At 42.2% G+C, this 18,060-nt stretch overlaps 1 protein-coding gene across 1 annotated transcript in view; it reads right to left on the bottom strand.

Moving 5' to 3' along the window:
* Window positions 1–17,494, bottom strand: part of ACSL1 (acyl-CoA synthetase long chain family member 1) — a 39,664-nt gene extending 22,170 nt beyond the window's left edge. The window contains exons 1-5 of the mRNA XM_032109346.1: window positions 17,391–17,494; window positions 8,287–8,514; window positions 2,087–2,201; window positions 1,647–1,711; window positions 277–378 (exon numbers count right to left, since the gene is read on the bottom strand). Of these exons, the coding sequence (XP_031965237.1) occupies window positions 277–378; window positions 1,647–1,711; window positions 2,087–2,201; window positions 8,287–8,481 (477 nt within the window). The 5' untranslated portion in view covers window positions 8,482–8,514; window positions 17,391–17,494. The remainder of the gene's footprint in view (window positions 1–276; window positions 379–1,646; window positions 1,712–2,086; window positions 2,202–8,286; window positions 8,515–17,390) is intronic.
* Window positions 17,495–18,060: the final 566 nt, after the last annotated feature.

The following is an 18,060-nucleotide window of genomic DNA, read 5'->3' as shown; positions in this document are numbered from 1 at the left end:
ATTCTCTGATTCTTTTTTTGCTCTCTGGCCTTCTGCGTTTAGCTCTGGGAGCAAAAAACCAAACAAAACCAACAATATAAGACACTAACCATTGTGTCAACTAGCAGTTTTGGTTCTTATGCCATGCCTATGGCTCATGGGTCTACAACATCAGCCTTTAGGCTTTTCCTGACACCAAAAGGGCTCTCAGTAGGGAAGCACACTGCCAAGAGATAAAGGAGTGGGCCATTTCAGTAATGCCCAGACCACAAATACACAAAATGTCAGTTAAATTACCTCAGGTCTGTTTTGTGAAAAGATTCCTATATACTGAATGTGAGATGGTTTGAAGCCTCGGTGGAGTAATGCAGAGCCCACACACTCAGCTCTGTCTGAAACCTGGAGGGGCAAAAAAAGAGGTAGGAAAAAAAAAAATATAAGCAAGCTCATAATTGCAAACTCTCCTCAACAATTATTAATTGGTATGAATGAGAGAGAAGTTTTCTAGGATATTCCAGATGCCTTCTGTGACTTTGATAACCTAAACATTGCAGTGCCATTACATCACACTGATTGTAATTATTACACTTGCACTCAATATGCAGCAGAAGCAACACTTGATCCAGTCACACTTGAAAGTGTTAAGTGTAAGTTTAAAAGTTAAGCATACATACACAGAAAAGGCCGGTTTGCTGTATCTGTGTTAAACCTAAGAAGTGACCCTGGAATGACTAAACATAGTATTTCTGCTTAATCACAAGCACTACATATCCCATCCTTCTACTTCAATCAGTGCCTATGGGAATAGCACTTCTCCCTTCAAAAAGCAGGAGAACAAGGAGGCAAAACCCAGTTAGTTCTATAAACAAAGCTTGGGAAGGCAGTTTTCTAAAGCCTTTCTATATAGCACATGACTTGAAACCACATTAGTCACATGACCCCAACAGTAAAGCTTTAATAAAAGAGAGGTTGCACCTAACAAAATCCCAGCAAAGTCACCTTGGGAAAAAGGTGAGGTCTGTTACACACAGAAGGTGTTTAATGACCTTAACAGTATGCAATAGGCAAGGTTTATGCAAATTTGAAGACCAACTGATTAAATCAGGAACAAGCTAAGTATGCACAGCTGTTAATGGAGATTTGCATACAGATATTTTCAGGGATCAAGAAGCAGCACACTGCTAGTTAGAAGCAGATTTGTTAGCACCCTATACAACCATCATTCAGCACTATGGAGACAAGTTGTCAGGAAGCCCAAACAACACCTGTAGATAGAACTTCTAGTGTAAAGTGAGCCTCTTGGAACCAAGCACAAAGTAGTAGCAGTCTGAGCCCCCTGAACTGCAGCTTCTTCAGAGGCAGTGCCCAAGTGCTAAACAATTCAGCATTGAGATGCTAAGGACTGCCAAGATAGCAGTTCTATTTCAGCATTTTTTGGGGTTAACAAACCAAGCACAGGAGATGCTCTTTTTTCTCTCCCTTGCACATATTTAAGGCTGCTCCCTTAAGACACTGGTAATAGGAACTAGAACCTTTCTGCAATATTCTGCTACTACTTTAAAACATCTATAAATAATTCAGATTTGTTATATCACATTACTGGATGTTGTTTCAATGGTCTCAGCAAGCAAAAGCAAGTCTAGCGCTAAGTTAGAGAGACCACTTACCTCTTTATAGGAGATCCATTCATATGGCTGGTTTGGTTTTCTAAAACCTAGACATGGACCATTATCTAAAAAAAGATAAAAGTTACTCAAAATTTAACCCCAACTCCTCTGTCCTGACACCACTCTTGGTGTTAAGTCCCTAGATTCTCAGCAGACACCTTCAGATGACAAACTAGGTTTTTTTTTCAGGGGTGCAGGAAAGGAAGCTGGGAAAGCACAGAGGCCAACAAAGTTGGTTTAGGCCAAGGAATACAGCACTGACTTTATTCACAGAACTCTATTTCATAAGGTATCAGTTTAATTCATCTTCAAGAAAATTCACATCCAATACGTTCATCATATTGCTAGACAGAGATCCCCTATGTCCTGCAGCATTTCCAAGGAGTTCAAATATGCAGTTCTTGACATATTTAAAATATTATCTTCAATTTTAGACTTACTTGATACTTGTAAACCCCTTTGGAAAATATCATAAACTGTTCTCACATCATCATAGTAGTACAACAACAGTTCGTCGCTGTTGAGAAGAGAGGACCTTCGAGCATGCTCACCGCCCTAAGAAAATCAATTAGAAAGGTTAGATACACTTGTTGGCTATAAATGAATGGGAATTGCTTGAAGCAATATTCTTCTTGAGAGAACTTGAGAGCTATGCAAGGTTTTCCAGGACATTGTTTCAAGAGTCAGACTGCTCCCTACATTACCAAAAACCTGTCAGGCAAAATCTTCTTCCTCAGCTACTTATGATAGCACAGAACAAATAAGAATAGTAAAGACTGTCAAAGGGCAGTCAAAAGGGCAGTGTTTTTTGTAAAAAACACTTTTTCTTAAGAAATATTTTACTCTATTAGTGCAGTATGGAACATAATTTCATCCAGCTTTCTAAATCCAGCCTCTAGAGCTCTCTAGAATATTAATAGTGCAATCCTGATCTACTTTTCTAATTAAGATTACAGAACATAATCACACTTCAATATGTGGTTTCAACCCTAAATGATTTTAAGCATGGTCACCAACATCCTAAACAAGTGTTCTCATAAGCAAAATATTCTGTTCCAAATACAGTCCTTTAATCCAATTAAAAGTGTCAACTTACAAAAAAGGGTTTCCTCCTGATTTATTTAAATGCAGTCAAGACAATACTATCTTGAGAACTAAAATCACCATTTTTCAGCTGGTGAGCACTTCCATAAGCTAGAATTGGAAGTCAATAAGTCAATACAAGAATTTAATAGTTCAGTTTTAACACTGCCTTTTTTAGAGTGACTGATTATTTAAACTCATTTTATACAGAGCAATCAAGTTTCACAAATTGCAGTTATGCAATTACTGTTGGGCCACAGTTCTTAATTAGTCCTGTTATGATGACAGACACCTACAAGCAAGTTCTTATCAGGAACAGCCCAGCTGGTTAAACAGAGTGTCTTGAGTAAACACTGCGTAAAATTTTCTCTCTATCGGCATAATCAATTTCTGGTTCTTTCAGAAAGTCAAACCCTAAACAATTCAGGCACAGATTTAGTTTGTCTATCATCCACAGCTAAAACCTGTTCACATGTTGTCATAGGTTCTTCCCTACCATTGGTTTCTTGTCTTGTTTTCGAAGTATCCTGGAGGACCAGACATCACCTGTTCCATGTATAAGCTACATAAATACAGGTTTATGTACAGAAGGTGTCATATTACCCATGTCTATAGAAATCAGCTAGCACATTAAAGGCACAGAGAGGAAAAAAAAATGTTTTTACACTAAAACAAGTCTAACTTGTTTTAGCAAAACAGTATGACTAATGCAGTGCTTGCCACTCCTTTGACAGTAAGCAGAAACGTACACTGTGAACATGACCCAGAATAAGCTAATGAGTGGCTTACCTCTAAAAATTTTTAACATTAGAAATTCAAGAGTATACTTGCTCTCAGACCAACATCTACTCTACAGGAAATTAACAGATCACTAGTACATGTCTCTGCCTGGAAAGAAAAGAAAGACTGCTTTGCTTTATTTCACTGGTTTCTCAGGTCTTGGATAATCAAGGTCATCTTCTAGATTTTCCCAGTGTCACCACTCTGGAGCTAATCTGAGAAACATCACACAATGTAGTTTGTTACCAGCCATGGTAACATCAACAAGTGCAATGTATCCCATGTACCATGTCTGACATGCTATAATTCCTACATCAGGTGAAATACAATAGCCTAAGCCATTCCTCAGCAAGAGTCAAGAAGTATTTGTTTCTCCTCATGTGGGCTACTACTGTTTTGTTTATATGCCCTATTACACAGCACCACAAAAGCTATTTCTCAGGACCTGAGGCACTAACCAAATCTAAGATGAGTTATCAGACAGCACACTGCTTAGATACAGGACTGATGGCACCGTTCTTCTGAAAAAAGAAACTCTATAACAGACTACTATTAAAAAGTTCCCATCAGTTCTTATGGGTTTTCAGTAAGGGGAAACATAACCAACTGTCAGTTTTGCTTACTTCATTCTTTTTCCCATAGTAAAGTAGAATTCACTGGATTTTCAACAGTCTTAGAATAAAAGCTTTTCTGAAAAACACACAGCTCCTTGTGTGAGGGCCGTAAGGAGTTCAATGTTATTGATGTGGTGAAATACTCCCAGATATGGTGAAGGTCAAACCAGGAGCATAATGCAAGGTCTAAATTAACTCACCTACTAAGCAATAGAATTGGTCTACATTTTGCTTGAAAGCAGCAAGAACTATTTTAGGACCTTGTCCAAATGGTCCTTATCCAGAATGTTTGTGCAATATCAGGGATAGAAAGTTCTGTTTGCAGCAAACTCGTTTAAAAATCACTGGTCGTTACCACCAAGTGTCTGAATCTCAGGACTGGAATGTTTGGCTGATTTCACAGAGGTTAGTTGAACGGCATCTGATAGATCTGTCCAGTAAAAAGATTAGCAGTCAAAAGTGTTGTCAGTTTTAAAAAGTGTTGTCAGTTTTAAAAAGTGTTGTCAGTTTTAAAAAGTGTTGTCAGAGTAGCCAGGCAATAAAATCTGATTAACATGAGAACAGTTTCTAGTTACTTGTATAAAGCAGCCCTTGCAGCAGCTCAGGGACTTGCAGGAAATTAATCCATTACACATCAGGTCCTGGTCATTGATTAAAACCTTGTCATTGGTTAAAAATAGCAGCATCTGAAGGAAACAGATTTATTCTACAACTGAGCATACGTTACTCTATCAACGCCTATTCAGGTCATGTAAAATAACTGCTTTTGTTCAAGCTGTGGGTTTGCTTGTTGCTGACACAGGCTGCTTAGGATTAGCAGTAATGTCAAAACACACTGTAGGCTCCACCATGCCTCAGAGACAAGAGAAATTTCCCTTTACCTGAGAAGGAAAGTATACTAGCAAGTGGTGCTTAGGTCACCAACATATTATTCTGAGCAGCAAGTAGTATGAACCAGAGTTTTCAAGCCAGCCATGTAATTTTAAGCATGCTACTCCCTAAGTAAGCATACAGCACTTAAACTGATCATTCATAGGGAGACGAGCACATGTCTAATCATGTGATTCTTGAAAGACAAGGCATGCTAGAATTCTGGTAATGTATCAGAAGAATGTAAGAAGGCTTAAAAAGTTTTCATGAGTTGAATACTTCGCTCCGTATTTTAATTTCTTTCCTTAGGGGAACAAAAAAGCCAGTCAAATCCAAAGTCCTACTCCTAGAAGGTACTGACATCCTAATATTTATTTCTATCTTATTCTTCTACATGGCATAAGTTGGGAAAAATGGAAGTTTTTAAAGCAAGATTTAATGTATTTGACAGCCTGCACACAAAATCAACAGCCAAAGCTATTCAGCTGTTAGTCACCAGCGGAAAGAAAGAGCTATCTACAGGCAGACAGATCCAGATGTGGATGACACATCCCTGGAAGTGTTCATGGCCAGGCTGACAGGGGCTCTGGGCAACCTGGTCTAGTGCAAGGTGTCCCTGCCACTTCAGTAATTCTTTGCACCCATTTTCAACTACATGTGCAATCTTTATGCTCATCCAGTGATGGTTAAAATGGGTCACTGGGTGCTGGCCTACCAAATCAAAACAGTCACGAGATGGGAAGTGACCTGGAACAACAGTAAATAGGATCTGTTTTCTCCCACATGAAGTTATGAAGATATGTTATCAGAACATGTAGAAACCCTACTCCAGCCAATGACTTCACTTATTTCCTTGGTGTCTAACAAAGTTAAATCACAAGTAAGAGTTATGTACAAGCTTATTTCTAGTTCAAATTTCTTATTGTTAATGAACAGGTAGATTAGAGAGTAAAATGGTAGCAAACAGGCATTGCCTTCTGCCATGTCTTTTTTGGAGCAATTCCTCAGGCCTTTTAATATAATATTGTTTAGGCAGAAAGAAAATGTTAAGAATTTCAGAGCAGTATTCGATTTTTTTTTTCCCTTTAGAAGTGACAATCTTAACATATATGTAAGAAAATGGAGTATATGAAGTTAAATTCTAAGCAAAATGTAGTGAGAACCTGAATCCCGAGTACTGTATCAGTCTTGTCACTGTTGTAAGAGTAGCAATTCTAACAGACACTTGAAACTTGATTCAAAACATACATTTTCATTTGATTACAGTTTTAAATATTATTAATAGTTCAGATACAGCCCTTAATGAAAAAAATTGGACAGATCTCACCCATTTCAAGATGTTCTCTAAGTTTGAGCTCTTATCACCATGACATACTAACACACTCAGGTGTTTTTCATTTAAGTCTTACTACTACTCAGCCTTCCCATTAAAACTTATCTTCTAAAGAGGCATTGAAAAATAATGCTGTTATACCTATCTTGCTCAGATCAGAGAGCCAATTAGTATAATTGGATCAATGATGCTTTAAGTAGCTTAGTGAAGTCTCATACCACCAAATAAAGATTTCAATCTCAGAATCCAGCAGTGACAAGTAATTTAACTTGAAGAAGTAAAGGCAGTGAACTGAGACAGCTGTCAGTCTCAAGCAAATAAGCATATGTCATGGGGTTCATGGACAGCTAAAAGGTACTGTTTTACCATCTCATAGTTCAATGCCCCCCAAAAATCTGCAGAAGTCTATACTGCCTAATGAGACACTCCACAGCTGGAAAACTTGCACTGCTAGCTCATTCCAGCAGCCAAGATGTGCTGCTTTACAAGACATTGTCTACATGTCTGCTGTCAGAATCAGAAAAGCTCACCAAGAGAAGTGAGATCTAATGTCTAGATTCTTACTCTACACATGTTGCTTGAAAAGAGGTGGTTTTGGCAATTATCACATTGCAAGTGCGTATTTTTGTTTCCCTTTGTGTACTTCTAGTAGCAGACCTCTATTTGCTACAGTAACATGATGTGTCAGCAAGCCTGCTGTTTGCCATACTGAGAAGATCAGGAAATAAACTGTGAATGAAGGGGCCAACTAATGTGTCATTCTTTAATCTCAGTATTATGAAACATTGAAAAAAGTACTCACTTTGAAGTAATGACAGGAGTTTGCTAACATTCATGAAGGTGACCTACTGTAAATTTCAAACTGCTCTGCCACATTTGTTTACATCAGTTTGTAGTCACATCTGCTCTTAAGCACAAGAGTCATGTTAATTCATTAGATACAGGACAACTAGATGCAGTCTATCCATGCAGAAGAAGGTAGTGTAAAGGGAGACTTCAGTTCAAAGTGTGTATATATATATATATATATAAAAATCTATAGTGGTAGTTTCTGACTATCATGAGCAAGGAAAGAAGCTGTCTGCTTTACAATCCTACATTTTTTAAGTATCTCCCTTAAAGATCACAATTTTCCAAAACTGCAAAAGGAGAAAACACCTTGTCTGTCCTGACGAAAGAGAAGTACTCTTGAAAGATTAAGTATTCGACTCTGTAGTGAGCAGGAGAATCAATACAACCACAACTCCCAGAAACACCAGCCTTGCAACCAGTTGTCTGTATTTGCTCACAAAGCAACAGCTTCTCCCAGTCAGACTCTTTCCATATTTGACTTCACTTTTTAAAAGCCACCACCTAAAAGTAACTCTGCTTCTAAAAAGCATAAAACAAAAGCTAAGTTAACATATCCAGAGTTCAGCAGGTGGCTGGTTTAATTTCAGCTTACTCTGTGGCTGGGATCTCTTGGCAGACTAATATTTCTTCCACAGATCATCTGAGGACAATTAGTACCCTCTTCATGCTTGTAACACAATATAAAGTCTCATGTGTCAGCTATTATACACTAAAAATAACAGAAGAGTATTAGCCTAATCAGTATATACCAGGATGCATACTGGAACCCCAAGATCTAATTTAATAGGTCATCACGTGGCCAGGAATTGAAAACTACACTGTGCCAATTCTAACATGAACAAGTTTTGTCACTAGTGAGATCAGAAGCTCAGTTTCTCAGCAGTCTTCTTCTCCTGTGACAATTATTTCCACTGTGACCTCAGCCCTCAAGCTGGTTTTCAAAATCAGAAAGCCAAAAAAAGGAGTTCAAGCCACATTTCAGAAATTTATTGCCCCCACACTACAGGTTTAGAAACACCCTAATGTAAATCAAGTACTTGGTCTCTCTCAATGCTACATTTAGGGTTCAAATTTCAGTGACGTACAGAATCCATCAAGTGACACTTACCTCTACTTCCACAGACTGCATTGCTAAATCACATGGTGGTTTTAATGCTTTTGGTCTTGTTGCATACCAGTAGGTTGTCAAAGCTGCAAAAGCACCGAAGCCCATCAGCGTATTTGTCGGAAGGGTGCGCACATACTGCCTGACATCCCCAAGTTCTGGCATTCGTAGGTATCTAAACAACTCATGCGCTTGCATTGCAGTTCAGTGCAGTTGTTCCAATGCTGGAATCTGTTGGTATGAAAAAAAGTTGCACAAAAAAATCTGAAATCCTGTTTTGATTCACTATTGCTGTAGGACAGTGATGTATGCCTTGTCCTACTGGCTTCCCACCATCAAAATAACTTGATCTGCCACTAGGCAGGCAACATCTTTATGTATCTGTGCTGCAATTAAGTAAGCAAGCAATTATTAGTTCATACTCTTGAAAAATAGGTGGGGCTGAGAAGGGGGAATTTCTTCAGAGTTTTAGTATTGCTTTCAACAGAGACTGCATTCAAAGTTCTTTTTAAAAAGCAGACCTTTTGTTAAAGGAGAGAATTTCACAAATGTTTAAACAGTTAATCATCAAGCAGGAAAGACTGGGAAATGAAGGGCAGGGACATATGTTACCTTGCCCGCATGTAACAGAGAGCATCCTAATCCTATAGTAGCATAGCAGGAGCAGGATTTTTCCTCTCCTAAGTCCAGTAAAATAAACTCTTTTCTACTCTCCCTTCAGACATGCACAGAAGGGTCAGTACAGCAAGCTGCTTTCAAAGCTGATATCCTCCTATAGCTCCTCTATGGTACTTAGCAAGTTTCCTATTTCTCCCAGCACCATGCCAGCAATTTATCTCTGGTCATGAGGCAGACTAAAGCAGTGGCAAATGAGGCCCAAGGCAGCAGCACGCAGCAATACAATCAAGCACAGGAAGCACATTTGATTTGTCACGTTCACACAGAAGGAAGAGCTACAAGAGGCTGCTCCCCGCCAGCACTCACTGACACGGATATTCCACAGCAAGAACCAGCTGCACAAAAAAAAAAAAAAAAAAAGGGGATTGCAGTCAGCTCAGCTGGTGCTCTCCTCTACAGCCAAGGTCTCCCGGGACGCCTGTCACATGCCGAACCCCCCGGCCGATGCCCACTAGGTGAGAGGTGAGCGGGAGCAGCCGGCCCGCGCGGGGCCAATGGCAGCCGGCAGCGCTCGGCCCGCAGCGCTCACCCCACCGCGCTCAAGGGCGCCCGCGGGCCCTGACACCGCCACGGCCGCCCGACACCCAGCGACGGCTGGCAACGCTGTCCCGCGTGCTTGAAGAACAAAGAGATGTATTTACTTCGGTAATTTAGGTCCTAGCCATTTCCTATGGACAACAGAATTAAACAAAGGTCCTAGAGAATGTCAAAGATGTAGCTAATAGCTAAAACATACTGTGTAAGGAGCCACCGCAGCAGGATGGTGGCATATGAGACTCTGAAACCCAAACGGGCAGAATTATGTTTATTAGTTTTAAAACCAACTATACCCGGTTAACATTTCATATTTCTACAGGAAAACCTCTAGTTTACAGTCTGACCTTGAAATCTTTACTGCTGCAATCAGTTATTCAGCCAGGCAACAGAAGTTGTCTAGTTGACAAAAGTCTAACTAGTATTTGGACAAGATTTGCTAGATTCAGCAAAATAGTAATGAAATTAGTTCAAAGGACTCATGGTTTCACAATGTTAACAGGACAGGCTGAAGCAAGGTCATGGATGGGGGCAGTGTCAGGACGGAATCAAGTTCCACCTCTGGAGTAGTCCTGGACCCATGGAATAATCCCCAGCCTGCAGGCACTGCTCTCTCTCCCCCACACTTTTCTTTTCTGGCATAGCCTTAGGGCACAGGGCTGCATCACCTCGACAGGCAATGCAGGGCCACTACATGCCTTTTTGATACTTGCACAGTGATACACTGCAGACTATAAACAAAATCCACAACACATTGGTTTGTAGTAACAGAAGGCAGAGATGAACTGAATATAAACAAGTTCTTCATCTACCCTTTAAAAAAAAAAAAAATCAGTTACTGACTTAATAGTTAGGATCACCATGCAGTTGCTTTTTATGCACCTAATCATGCTCATTAGCCTTGCAGGTGTGAAAGCTACTTTTTAAGTTTTATTATAGACAGTTGAACACTAAGAATAAAAAAAAAAACAATACACCAACAAGGAAGTGTGGACTTACAAGTTAATTTCGCATATATCATAGACACCATGTTACGAAACTAGACAAGGGGGGCTATGATGTGTGTAATGGCTAAGAGCAATCTTAGCTCTTTCCTCAGGCTCCACAATGAGCACCTTAGACTTCTAAAATTGCTTTCCTGTCTGCATTAGTCAGGAAGTGTCCTGCGCACAAACTATGATTTAGGAATGCAATGTAATTTGAATTACTCAAAAGGCTTTACAGGTGATGCCTTTACAGGTAACAACTGAGGTAAACATCATCATTTAATTCATACATCAGTCCCATTATAGTCATGGATCTGCTATGATTTCAGCTTTGGTGGAGAAAATAGATGCACATCTCAGCTTTTCATTTCCTCGACCAGTTGTTTCTAGGGAAGCCTGTAACATAAAACTTTTCTCAAGCACTTATACCACAAGTTATCAGGTATACACTGATACATTTTGCTGCTTATGTTTATATTGAGATAATATCTTTTTATGATACCTTCTGCCTCATCTGCACAAAAAACAAGGTGAGGACACAGTTTTCTGCAAGACTAAGCAATTCCAAGCTTTAACACTATCTGTTAAGTCTATCAGCTCTTGTTTTCTGTATTTATGGCAAAGCCAGGTGTAACAAAGAAAATAAACTCACATTCTTAACATATGCATCCAAATATGCCCCAGCAAGAAAAGAGGCTTCAATGCCTTCCAGCCTTCTTTAAGTCACCTCATTATTTACATGGCTCATGCTCCAACAACATCAGACATCCTGGGTTTTTATCATGACCAAGGACGAAGGTTTAGAGCCTCCAAACTGAGATACAAAGATCTTCACAATGGAGCTTCCATCCGGCTTTCAGTTGTTTTCCTCAAGGAAGGACCTAGCTAAGTTTGCTCATTCAAGACCAGTAAAAAAAGCCATGCTCTCTTCACAAATTCTGGTCCTGCAATTCCTTCTTACCAGACAGGATCTAGAACACAAGGAACAGACTCAAACTAAGCCCCAGTGTGAGACACAGCTGAAGACCCAAAGGGAGAAGATGCCAAATGAAAAGTACCAGTCTGTGATACTCAGATTGCTACATGTAGGGGGGGAAAGAGCAGAACTGACACTTGAGGTCAAAAGCACTTTTTTTCTCAATGCAATCAGTAGACCTTGGTCTTTTTTCTAAAAGACCAGAGGGAAAGCAGTTTGGGTAAGGAGGCAAAACTGCTTCAGAGATAACTATCTCTCTTGACCACCTCCAGAGAAACAGTTCCCACAATGCAGCCCAAAAGGCGCCCCTCTGAACTCACCGTATCAATTTGGCTAAGGAATTCTGTAAGTTTCTGACAAAGCCAGCTCTCTCTGCTCGTGCACACACACCCTGCAGCACCCAAGACTCATTCTTTACAGCAGAGCCAGTATCTCAAGGCAACAACCCAAGTTGGCAGGACTCTGCCGTTCTTTGCTGCTCCTACTCTTGGCATACAATGGTCTATTTACAGTGAGCAGCAGCCTGCCTATTGTCTATCCATAGCCAGACATCGTTCGAGTGCAACGGAAGAGAACAGGAGAGCAGCCGTCAGCTTCTGTATTGCAAAGAAAACAACCCCAAGAACCAATGGCCTCTCTTTCTCTCTATTCTAATATTTAGATGAACAACACACTAGCACTGCCATAAAGGCAGATCCATCACATGGTGTAAAAGAACAGGCTGTGTTATTTCTACAGCCTCTTGCAGGGAGGAGAAATGTACAAGACAAGCTGTCTATCTCTTATTATGAGCAATACGGCACTAAGATATTTTCCTTATGATATGTTGAAACAGGGAACCAGCCACCCACATACCTTGGAGTTGTCCTGACAGCTACCTGCCACTGCAGTCAGTTTTTTTCTTACTCTTACAGGTTACACTGCACAGCTCCCATGGATCTCATTTTTTCCTTAAGCCTTTCTCCACTCAGCCTTTGAAAGAACAAGTGCAGAATCACATTCTAGCTCCTTTACTATGTATAAAAAATGGGTAGAACAAATAGCTTTGGCTATTAACTGGAGAAATCCTTTTGTCTGAATAGAATACATAATCCTAATCTCAGAGTGCATTTACAATCAGCTTAAATTTGAGTCAGTCCAACCTGTCCTAGATACATGCTCCCACAACCCTCTCCCTGCTGGCCAGGCAGTCACAAGGGAGGTGATCCAGCAAACACCATCTTTCTGCATTAGTTGTGATGCTAGTTCTCAATTAGATCAACTCTCGTCTCAGTGACCAGACAGCCATTAGCTCCCAGAAGGAAACACAACAGCACAGCTGGGGAAGTGGGTGGACTACTGTAATACTACATATTAAGCACAAAACTCTAAACACTGCATCCACATCCTCCCAGGATTTTCTGCCTGTCCTGCAGTTAGAGGGGAATCTGACTGAGGTCTTGCAAACACCTGTGACAGCCAAACTGGCCAGGAAACAAACCACAGCCACCTTCAAGATACAGCAAAGGAGCTTTGGTATTTGAGACATGAAGGAGAAATCCCAGTTCAAGCCCTGTATAACAGACAAGACAGCAAGATGCCTACTGTGGTGCAGCCTGTCACGACATATATGAGGAGTCATATATAACTCCTCAGCCAGAGAAGACTGGCTGAACAAATCAAGTACATTGAACTGTCTAATCCACTACTGTGACCTCCTCCTCCCCCACCACCTCCATCTCACCCTCTGCCCTCTCCCCAACTAAAATAAATTAATTAATATCATCTTACCCAGAAATCACCTAGTTCACCCAGCCAAGCATGAGAGCTATAAACCCTTCTTTCAAAGCAGTAACTGACATATTTACCTTCCTGCAAGAGTAAAGAGGGAAGAACTAAAGAGCTGTTAATAAGGAACACATCCCAGGCAGGAGGAACCACCAGATCCTTAGTATTCACACTTCACTTCCAACTCCTCTTCAGCTCCCCCACTCAGGCTATAAGCAACCATAAGGCATCATGCACTGGGGGGTGCAGGTTGCCTCTGCTGGTTCAGTTTCTGTTCCTGCACTTGGGACAAGGCAGAACTGGAGGGAAACAACCTACAGGCTGGATTCAGACCCATCAGTTAGGCCACAGTGACTTACTTCATAAACTGCAACCAAAGTTAAGGCTTCTGCTGCAACCTTTAAGGAGCACTAAATCTGAAACTGGCGTGTCAAGGCTCTGTTCACATTAACAAGGAAAGTCACAGGCCTGTCCTCAGACATTTGGCCTCAGTCCCCTTGCAATCAAGTGGAACTCCACCTGGATTCTTGCCTCTCAGTGATGTCCAATAAGTAATCTGAGCACACACTGGTGAGGTCACTGGAGTTTATTCAAGTCCAGGAGTTGAAACACATGACAAGAATCTGCCCAATGCCTTTTGTGCAATTACAGTCCTCCGACAACATTTGGTAACCCTGTGTATAATGGAAAACCAACACGTATGACTAAAACCTTTCAGAGAGTGATTGATTAAATTACCTTTAATCCAAGCCTGTACAGCACAACATGTCACCAAGCAGTCTTACCAGTTTCTCATCTCTGAAAACCAGATAAGGTGCCTACAAATATTTTTCAGTCTACACTGCTATGCATTAGAATTGCATCCCTGCAACTTTGATTTGCAAGTACATCATGGCACTACTCTGTTAATCTAGCATCATTCCAAATACCATTTAGATGAAAGCCACCCTACAGAACCCAGCAGCTTTCTTGTGGCCTAAGAGCTTGAGTAGATCATACCAACTGATTCATTCTACTCATCCCAGGAAAAGGCTACTATTCAGAAAGCCCAGTGTGCAATATCAAGCTAACACATGGTTTAAGTGCTCTTTTGAGACTCTCTGAGAAGGAGTTTCTCACTCATACTGCTGATACCTGAAGTCTCGCAGAAGGCAACCTGGGTCAGGCACACTAAGCCCCATTGCATCACGCTAGATAGTGTTTACACCCAGCAGGTTGTTACAAAAAACACAACCCTTAACACTCTGAGACTGGAAGATCAGTAAGTACTTACGAGAAGCAATTGGTTCACTGAGTGACCTCCCACCACCAGCAGCACAAAAAATAGTATGACAAACACAGCAACCTTTTGACCTCAGGTATTAGGGTATGCCTACATTTCCTCCAAGTCAGTGATAGTAAGCATTGTCTTTTTGCTTTCCTAGGAAACTAATTCAAACTTACCAGGCTATAACTGCAGTCCAACAGCAGAAGCCAAATTTCCAACACAGGGCAGGCACATGCAGTATCAAACTACTCAAACTAAAAAGCTTAAGAGTTCTGGGTTCAAGAATAGTAATTTGTTTAAAAAAGGGGGAGAAATCCCCTTCTGGAAACGGGACATCATGCACTTCTGCTATAGCCCTTAAATGGTTCAACTACAAGAGCAAAAACCATTTTTCCTCTACATCTCTATAAAACCATACAAGCTGTTTTCAATCAGTTTTGAGCAAACTACCAGTACTACTAGGATTCAAATCCTAACTAAAAAGAAGTATTTTACTATGATAGAATGGTTTGGGTTGAAAAAGACCTTAAAGATTATCTAGTTCCAAACTCCCTGCCAAGGGCAGGGAATCATATTTTACCCTGTGTAAATGAGTAACTCTCAACATGAAAGGCAGCAAGAGAGCAGAAGCTTTATGTTATCAAGCATCCTTATTTCAGGAATCAGGTGGGACCTGCATTTCTGCAGGTCTCATCTGCAGACAGGGTTCAGCCTACAATAACAGTCAATGCTGTACAGCAGAGCTTCCCTGAGCCACACAGCATTGTAAACTCCCCCACAAAACCATTCACCAATGAACAAACCATCACCCCTCTTACTTGAGAGGATTTCTAGGGAGTTGCCACTGGTTATATTTACCATAGTGAAATATTTAACATCTCTGAACGTGTGATTTAGCATAGCAGAGAAGTAGGAGATGGCAGGCAGTCTGTTTGTAAGACTGTCAGAAGCCCAATTTATCGAGCAATGTACCCCTTGGGCCAAAACATCTCTCTCATCGCTGCTGCACATTGAAAAAATTTCATGCCATTAGTTTTCTTCAGTCTACCCAATTCCATCAACCACATTATCAAGAAAAACAAAACACAAAAACCTATTATTACCTTCTGTTGCTCACATTAGTAAAAGTGATGAAGGGATAAGAAAGAGAAACCTTTTACTCTGCCCCACTGAAGAGCAACACAAATAAAACAGGGAAGGTACAACCCACCTCTGTCTCCTCCCAAAAATCCCATGAAGGATTCCTTTCTAGCGAAGCAATGAGATAGAAGAACCAGCCACACAGACTTTGCTCAAGAAATAGCAAGTCACTTACCCACATAAGTATTTCAAAGTTGTCTTTCCTTCAATTTTAAATTGCTGGTCTTGTTTTTCTACCAATATCAACCTTGTACTTGTCCTCGAAGCAAAAGGCTACTTGGGGGTTTCCTTCTCAAAAACTGAAGGCTTACTTCCAACCTCGTGTTGGCCAAGTTGTAGTTGTAAAACAACATCTACCAAATTTAGAAGCTACCTTTGTAAATTCATTGTAATCATGCTAGGCTAAGGCTGTTTGCTCAAGACCTTGAATTGATAGCACTACACACATCAGCTATATGTAATGATAAGCTTTAGATTTTTCCTATTAGCCATCTTCCAAACATTTCCCTATCTGCTACCTACCCTTAAATTTTAAAAAGGCAGTAACAGCAAGGGTCCACGAGGAACTTCATGTATCAGGTTTTGCATTATTAATACTGATATTGTTGCAAGAGGAAGAGAAAGGTATTTTTCAGTTAACTCAATACCCTCTTATACTCAATTTCTTGAATCTGATCCAAATCCTAGGGCTGAGAAATCTCACCTTGTGAGTTTGAGAGCACGTTCCAAAGCAAAAAGGCAAATGTAAATTCTCCTGATCTGGCTCAGGAGACCACACGATTCCCTGTAAAGCAACACGGATGAAAAAGGAGATCTATTAACACCACACGGAATAGTTCTGTTCTTTCCTATCACAGAACCTGACCATCATATCTCAGATGCTAACCCAAGTGAGGCATATGTTTAGATTACATAGTCCAAGAGGGTGTCCGTAATACTCCAGACAGCTCACAGACATGCCCTTTAGAAATTCAGAAGGGTTCAAGTGTTGCAATTCCTGTTCAACAGGAACAAGAAATGTATGCATCCTAGAACAAAAGCGTCGTGTAACCAGGCTAAATCTCTGTGCTGTAGCACCGCAAGTCCTACCTAGCAGCAGAGGAGGCCTGCAAAGTCAAAGCCACTCAACCTTCCATTTTAGGCCAGTTTGGCTCACGCTGCATTTCCATATGTGCTCTAAACTGCTTTAAAAGAAGAAGGAGGAAAAAAAAGCTGCTTCAAGTACATGCTGCATTTGTGCTCGAAAGAATAGCCTACTTGAAGGCAAAGTCCGGCAGCTAAACAAACGTGAACCCCCGGAGTCAGCAGGCAGCACTGCGCTGCCCAGCCCGCTACCTGCTGCTCACCCCGCGCCAGGCCGAGCCGAGCCGGGCTGGAGGGCAGCGCCAGCGCCGAACAATGCCCGGCCAGCCCGAGCTGCCGCAGCGCCGGGGGGAGGCCAGAGACAGCCGGCTACGCTTTCCTGACGGCTTTTGTGCCAGGGGAAGCCGAGCCGGCTCCGGGGGACGCTGATCCCACTGCGGGGCGGGAAGGAAAGCCCCGCGGCCCCGCAAAGGCAGCCTACAGGGATCGGAGGCAGGATGGGACGGGACCGCCCGGCCCCGCGGTGACAGCGGCGGCGCACACCACCCCAGCCCCGCCGCGGCCGCTCCGGCAGGCCCAGCCGCCTCTCTCGGCGGTGCGTCCCTGACAGCCCCGGCCCCTCAGCGCGGCCGGGTCCGCAGCCCCGGCGGCAACGGCGCCCCCGAACCCCGCTCACCTCCCGGCGGCAGCAGCGACCTCGACTGTGCGCGGCTGCCCGGCGCCGCCCTATTTAAGCCGAGCACGGCGGGAGCTCCGTGTGCGTGTGCCGAGCCCGCCTCCGCCTCCGCCTCCTCCGCTTGTCCGCGCAGCCCGGCGGGTGCTGGCGTTCGGCCTTCTCTCCGTCTGCCGCCCGTCCCTGCCCCTTCCCTTGCCCGTATCCCTGCCCCCTTCCTTGTCCCTGCCCCTGCCCACGGTAACGCACACAAACCCGCGGGGGGGGCGGTGGAAATTTTGTACTGCGCGGGCACAGATGACAGAGATCCACAGGGAGCTGAGTGGAGCACTGGGACTAGTGCCACTTAACACCTCAGAGGTCTGAGGTCACAGTTTGCAAAGGAAGGGCTTTCTTACGGCTTCCAAAAGGACATCTGCATCCGGTATAAATATGCTAAAAGGATATATGTTTCAGTATGAAAGTGTTGGAAGAGGACAACGACCTTGTTGCAATTTGTTGCTTACCTCTGCTAAACTTTTTTTGTGAGGTGCCGTGAGTTTGAGGGGCATCTTGAGGCAGCTGGGGCTTTATCAGGACCCCTGATAGTTATCACAGAATCATAGATTGGTTTGGATTGGAAGGAACCTTAATGATCTTCTGCCATGGGCAGGGAGACCTTTCACTACACCAG

Source organism: Corvus moneduloides, chromosome 5 (genome assembly GCF_009650955.1).
Source record: "Corvus moneduloides isolate bCorMon1 chromosome 5, bCorMon1.pri, whole genome shotgun sequence".
Lineage (NCBI taxonomy): Eukaryota > Metazoa > Chordata > Aves > Passeriformes > Corvidae > Corvus > Corvus moneduloides.
The sequence above is the reverse complement of the archived record's forward strand: the minus strand, read 5'-3'. Positions and strand labels throughout refer to the sequence as shown.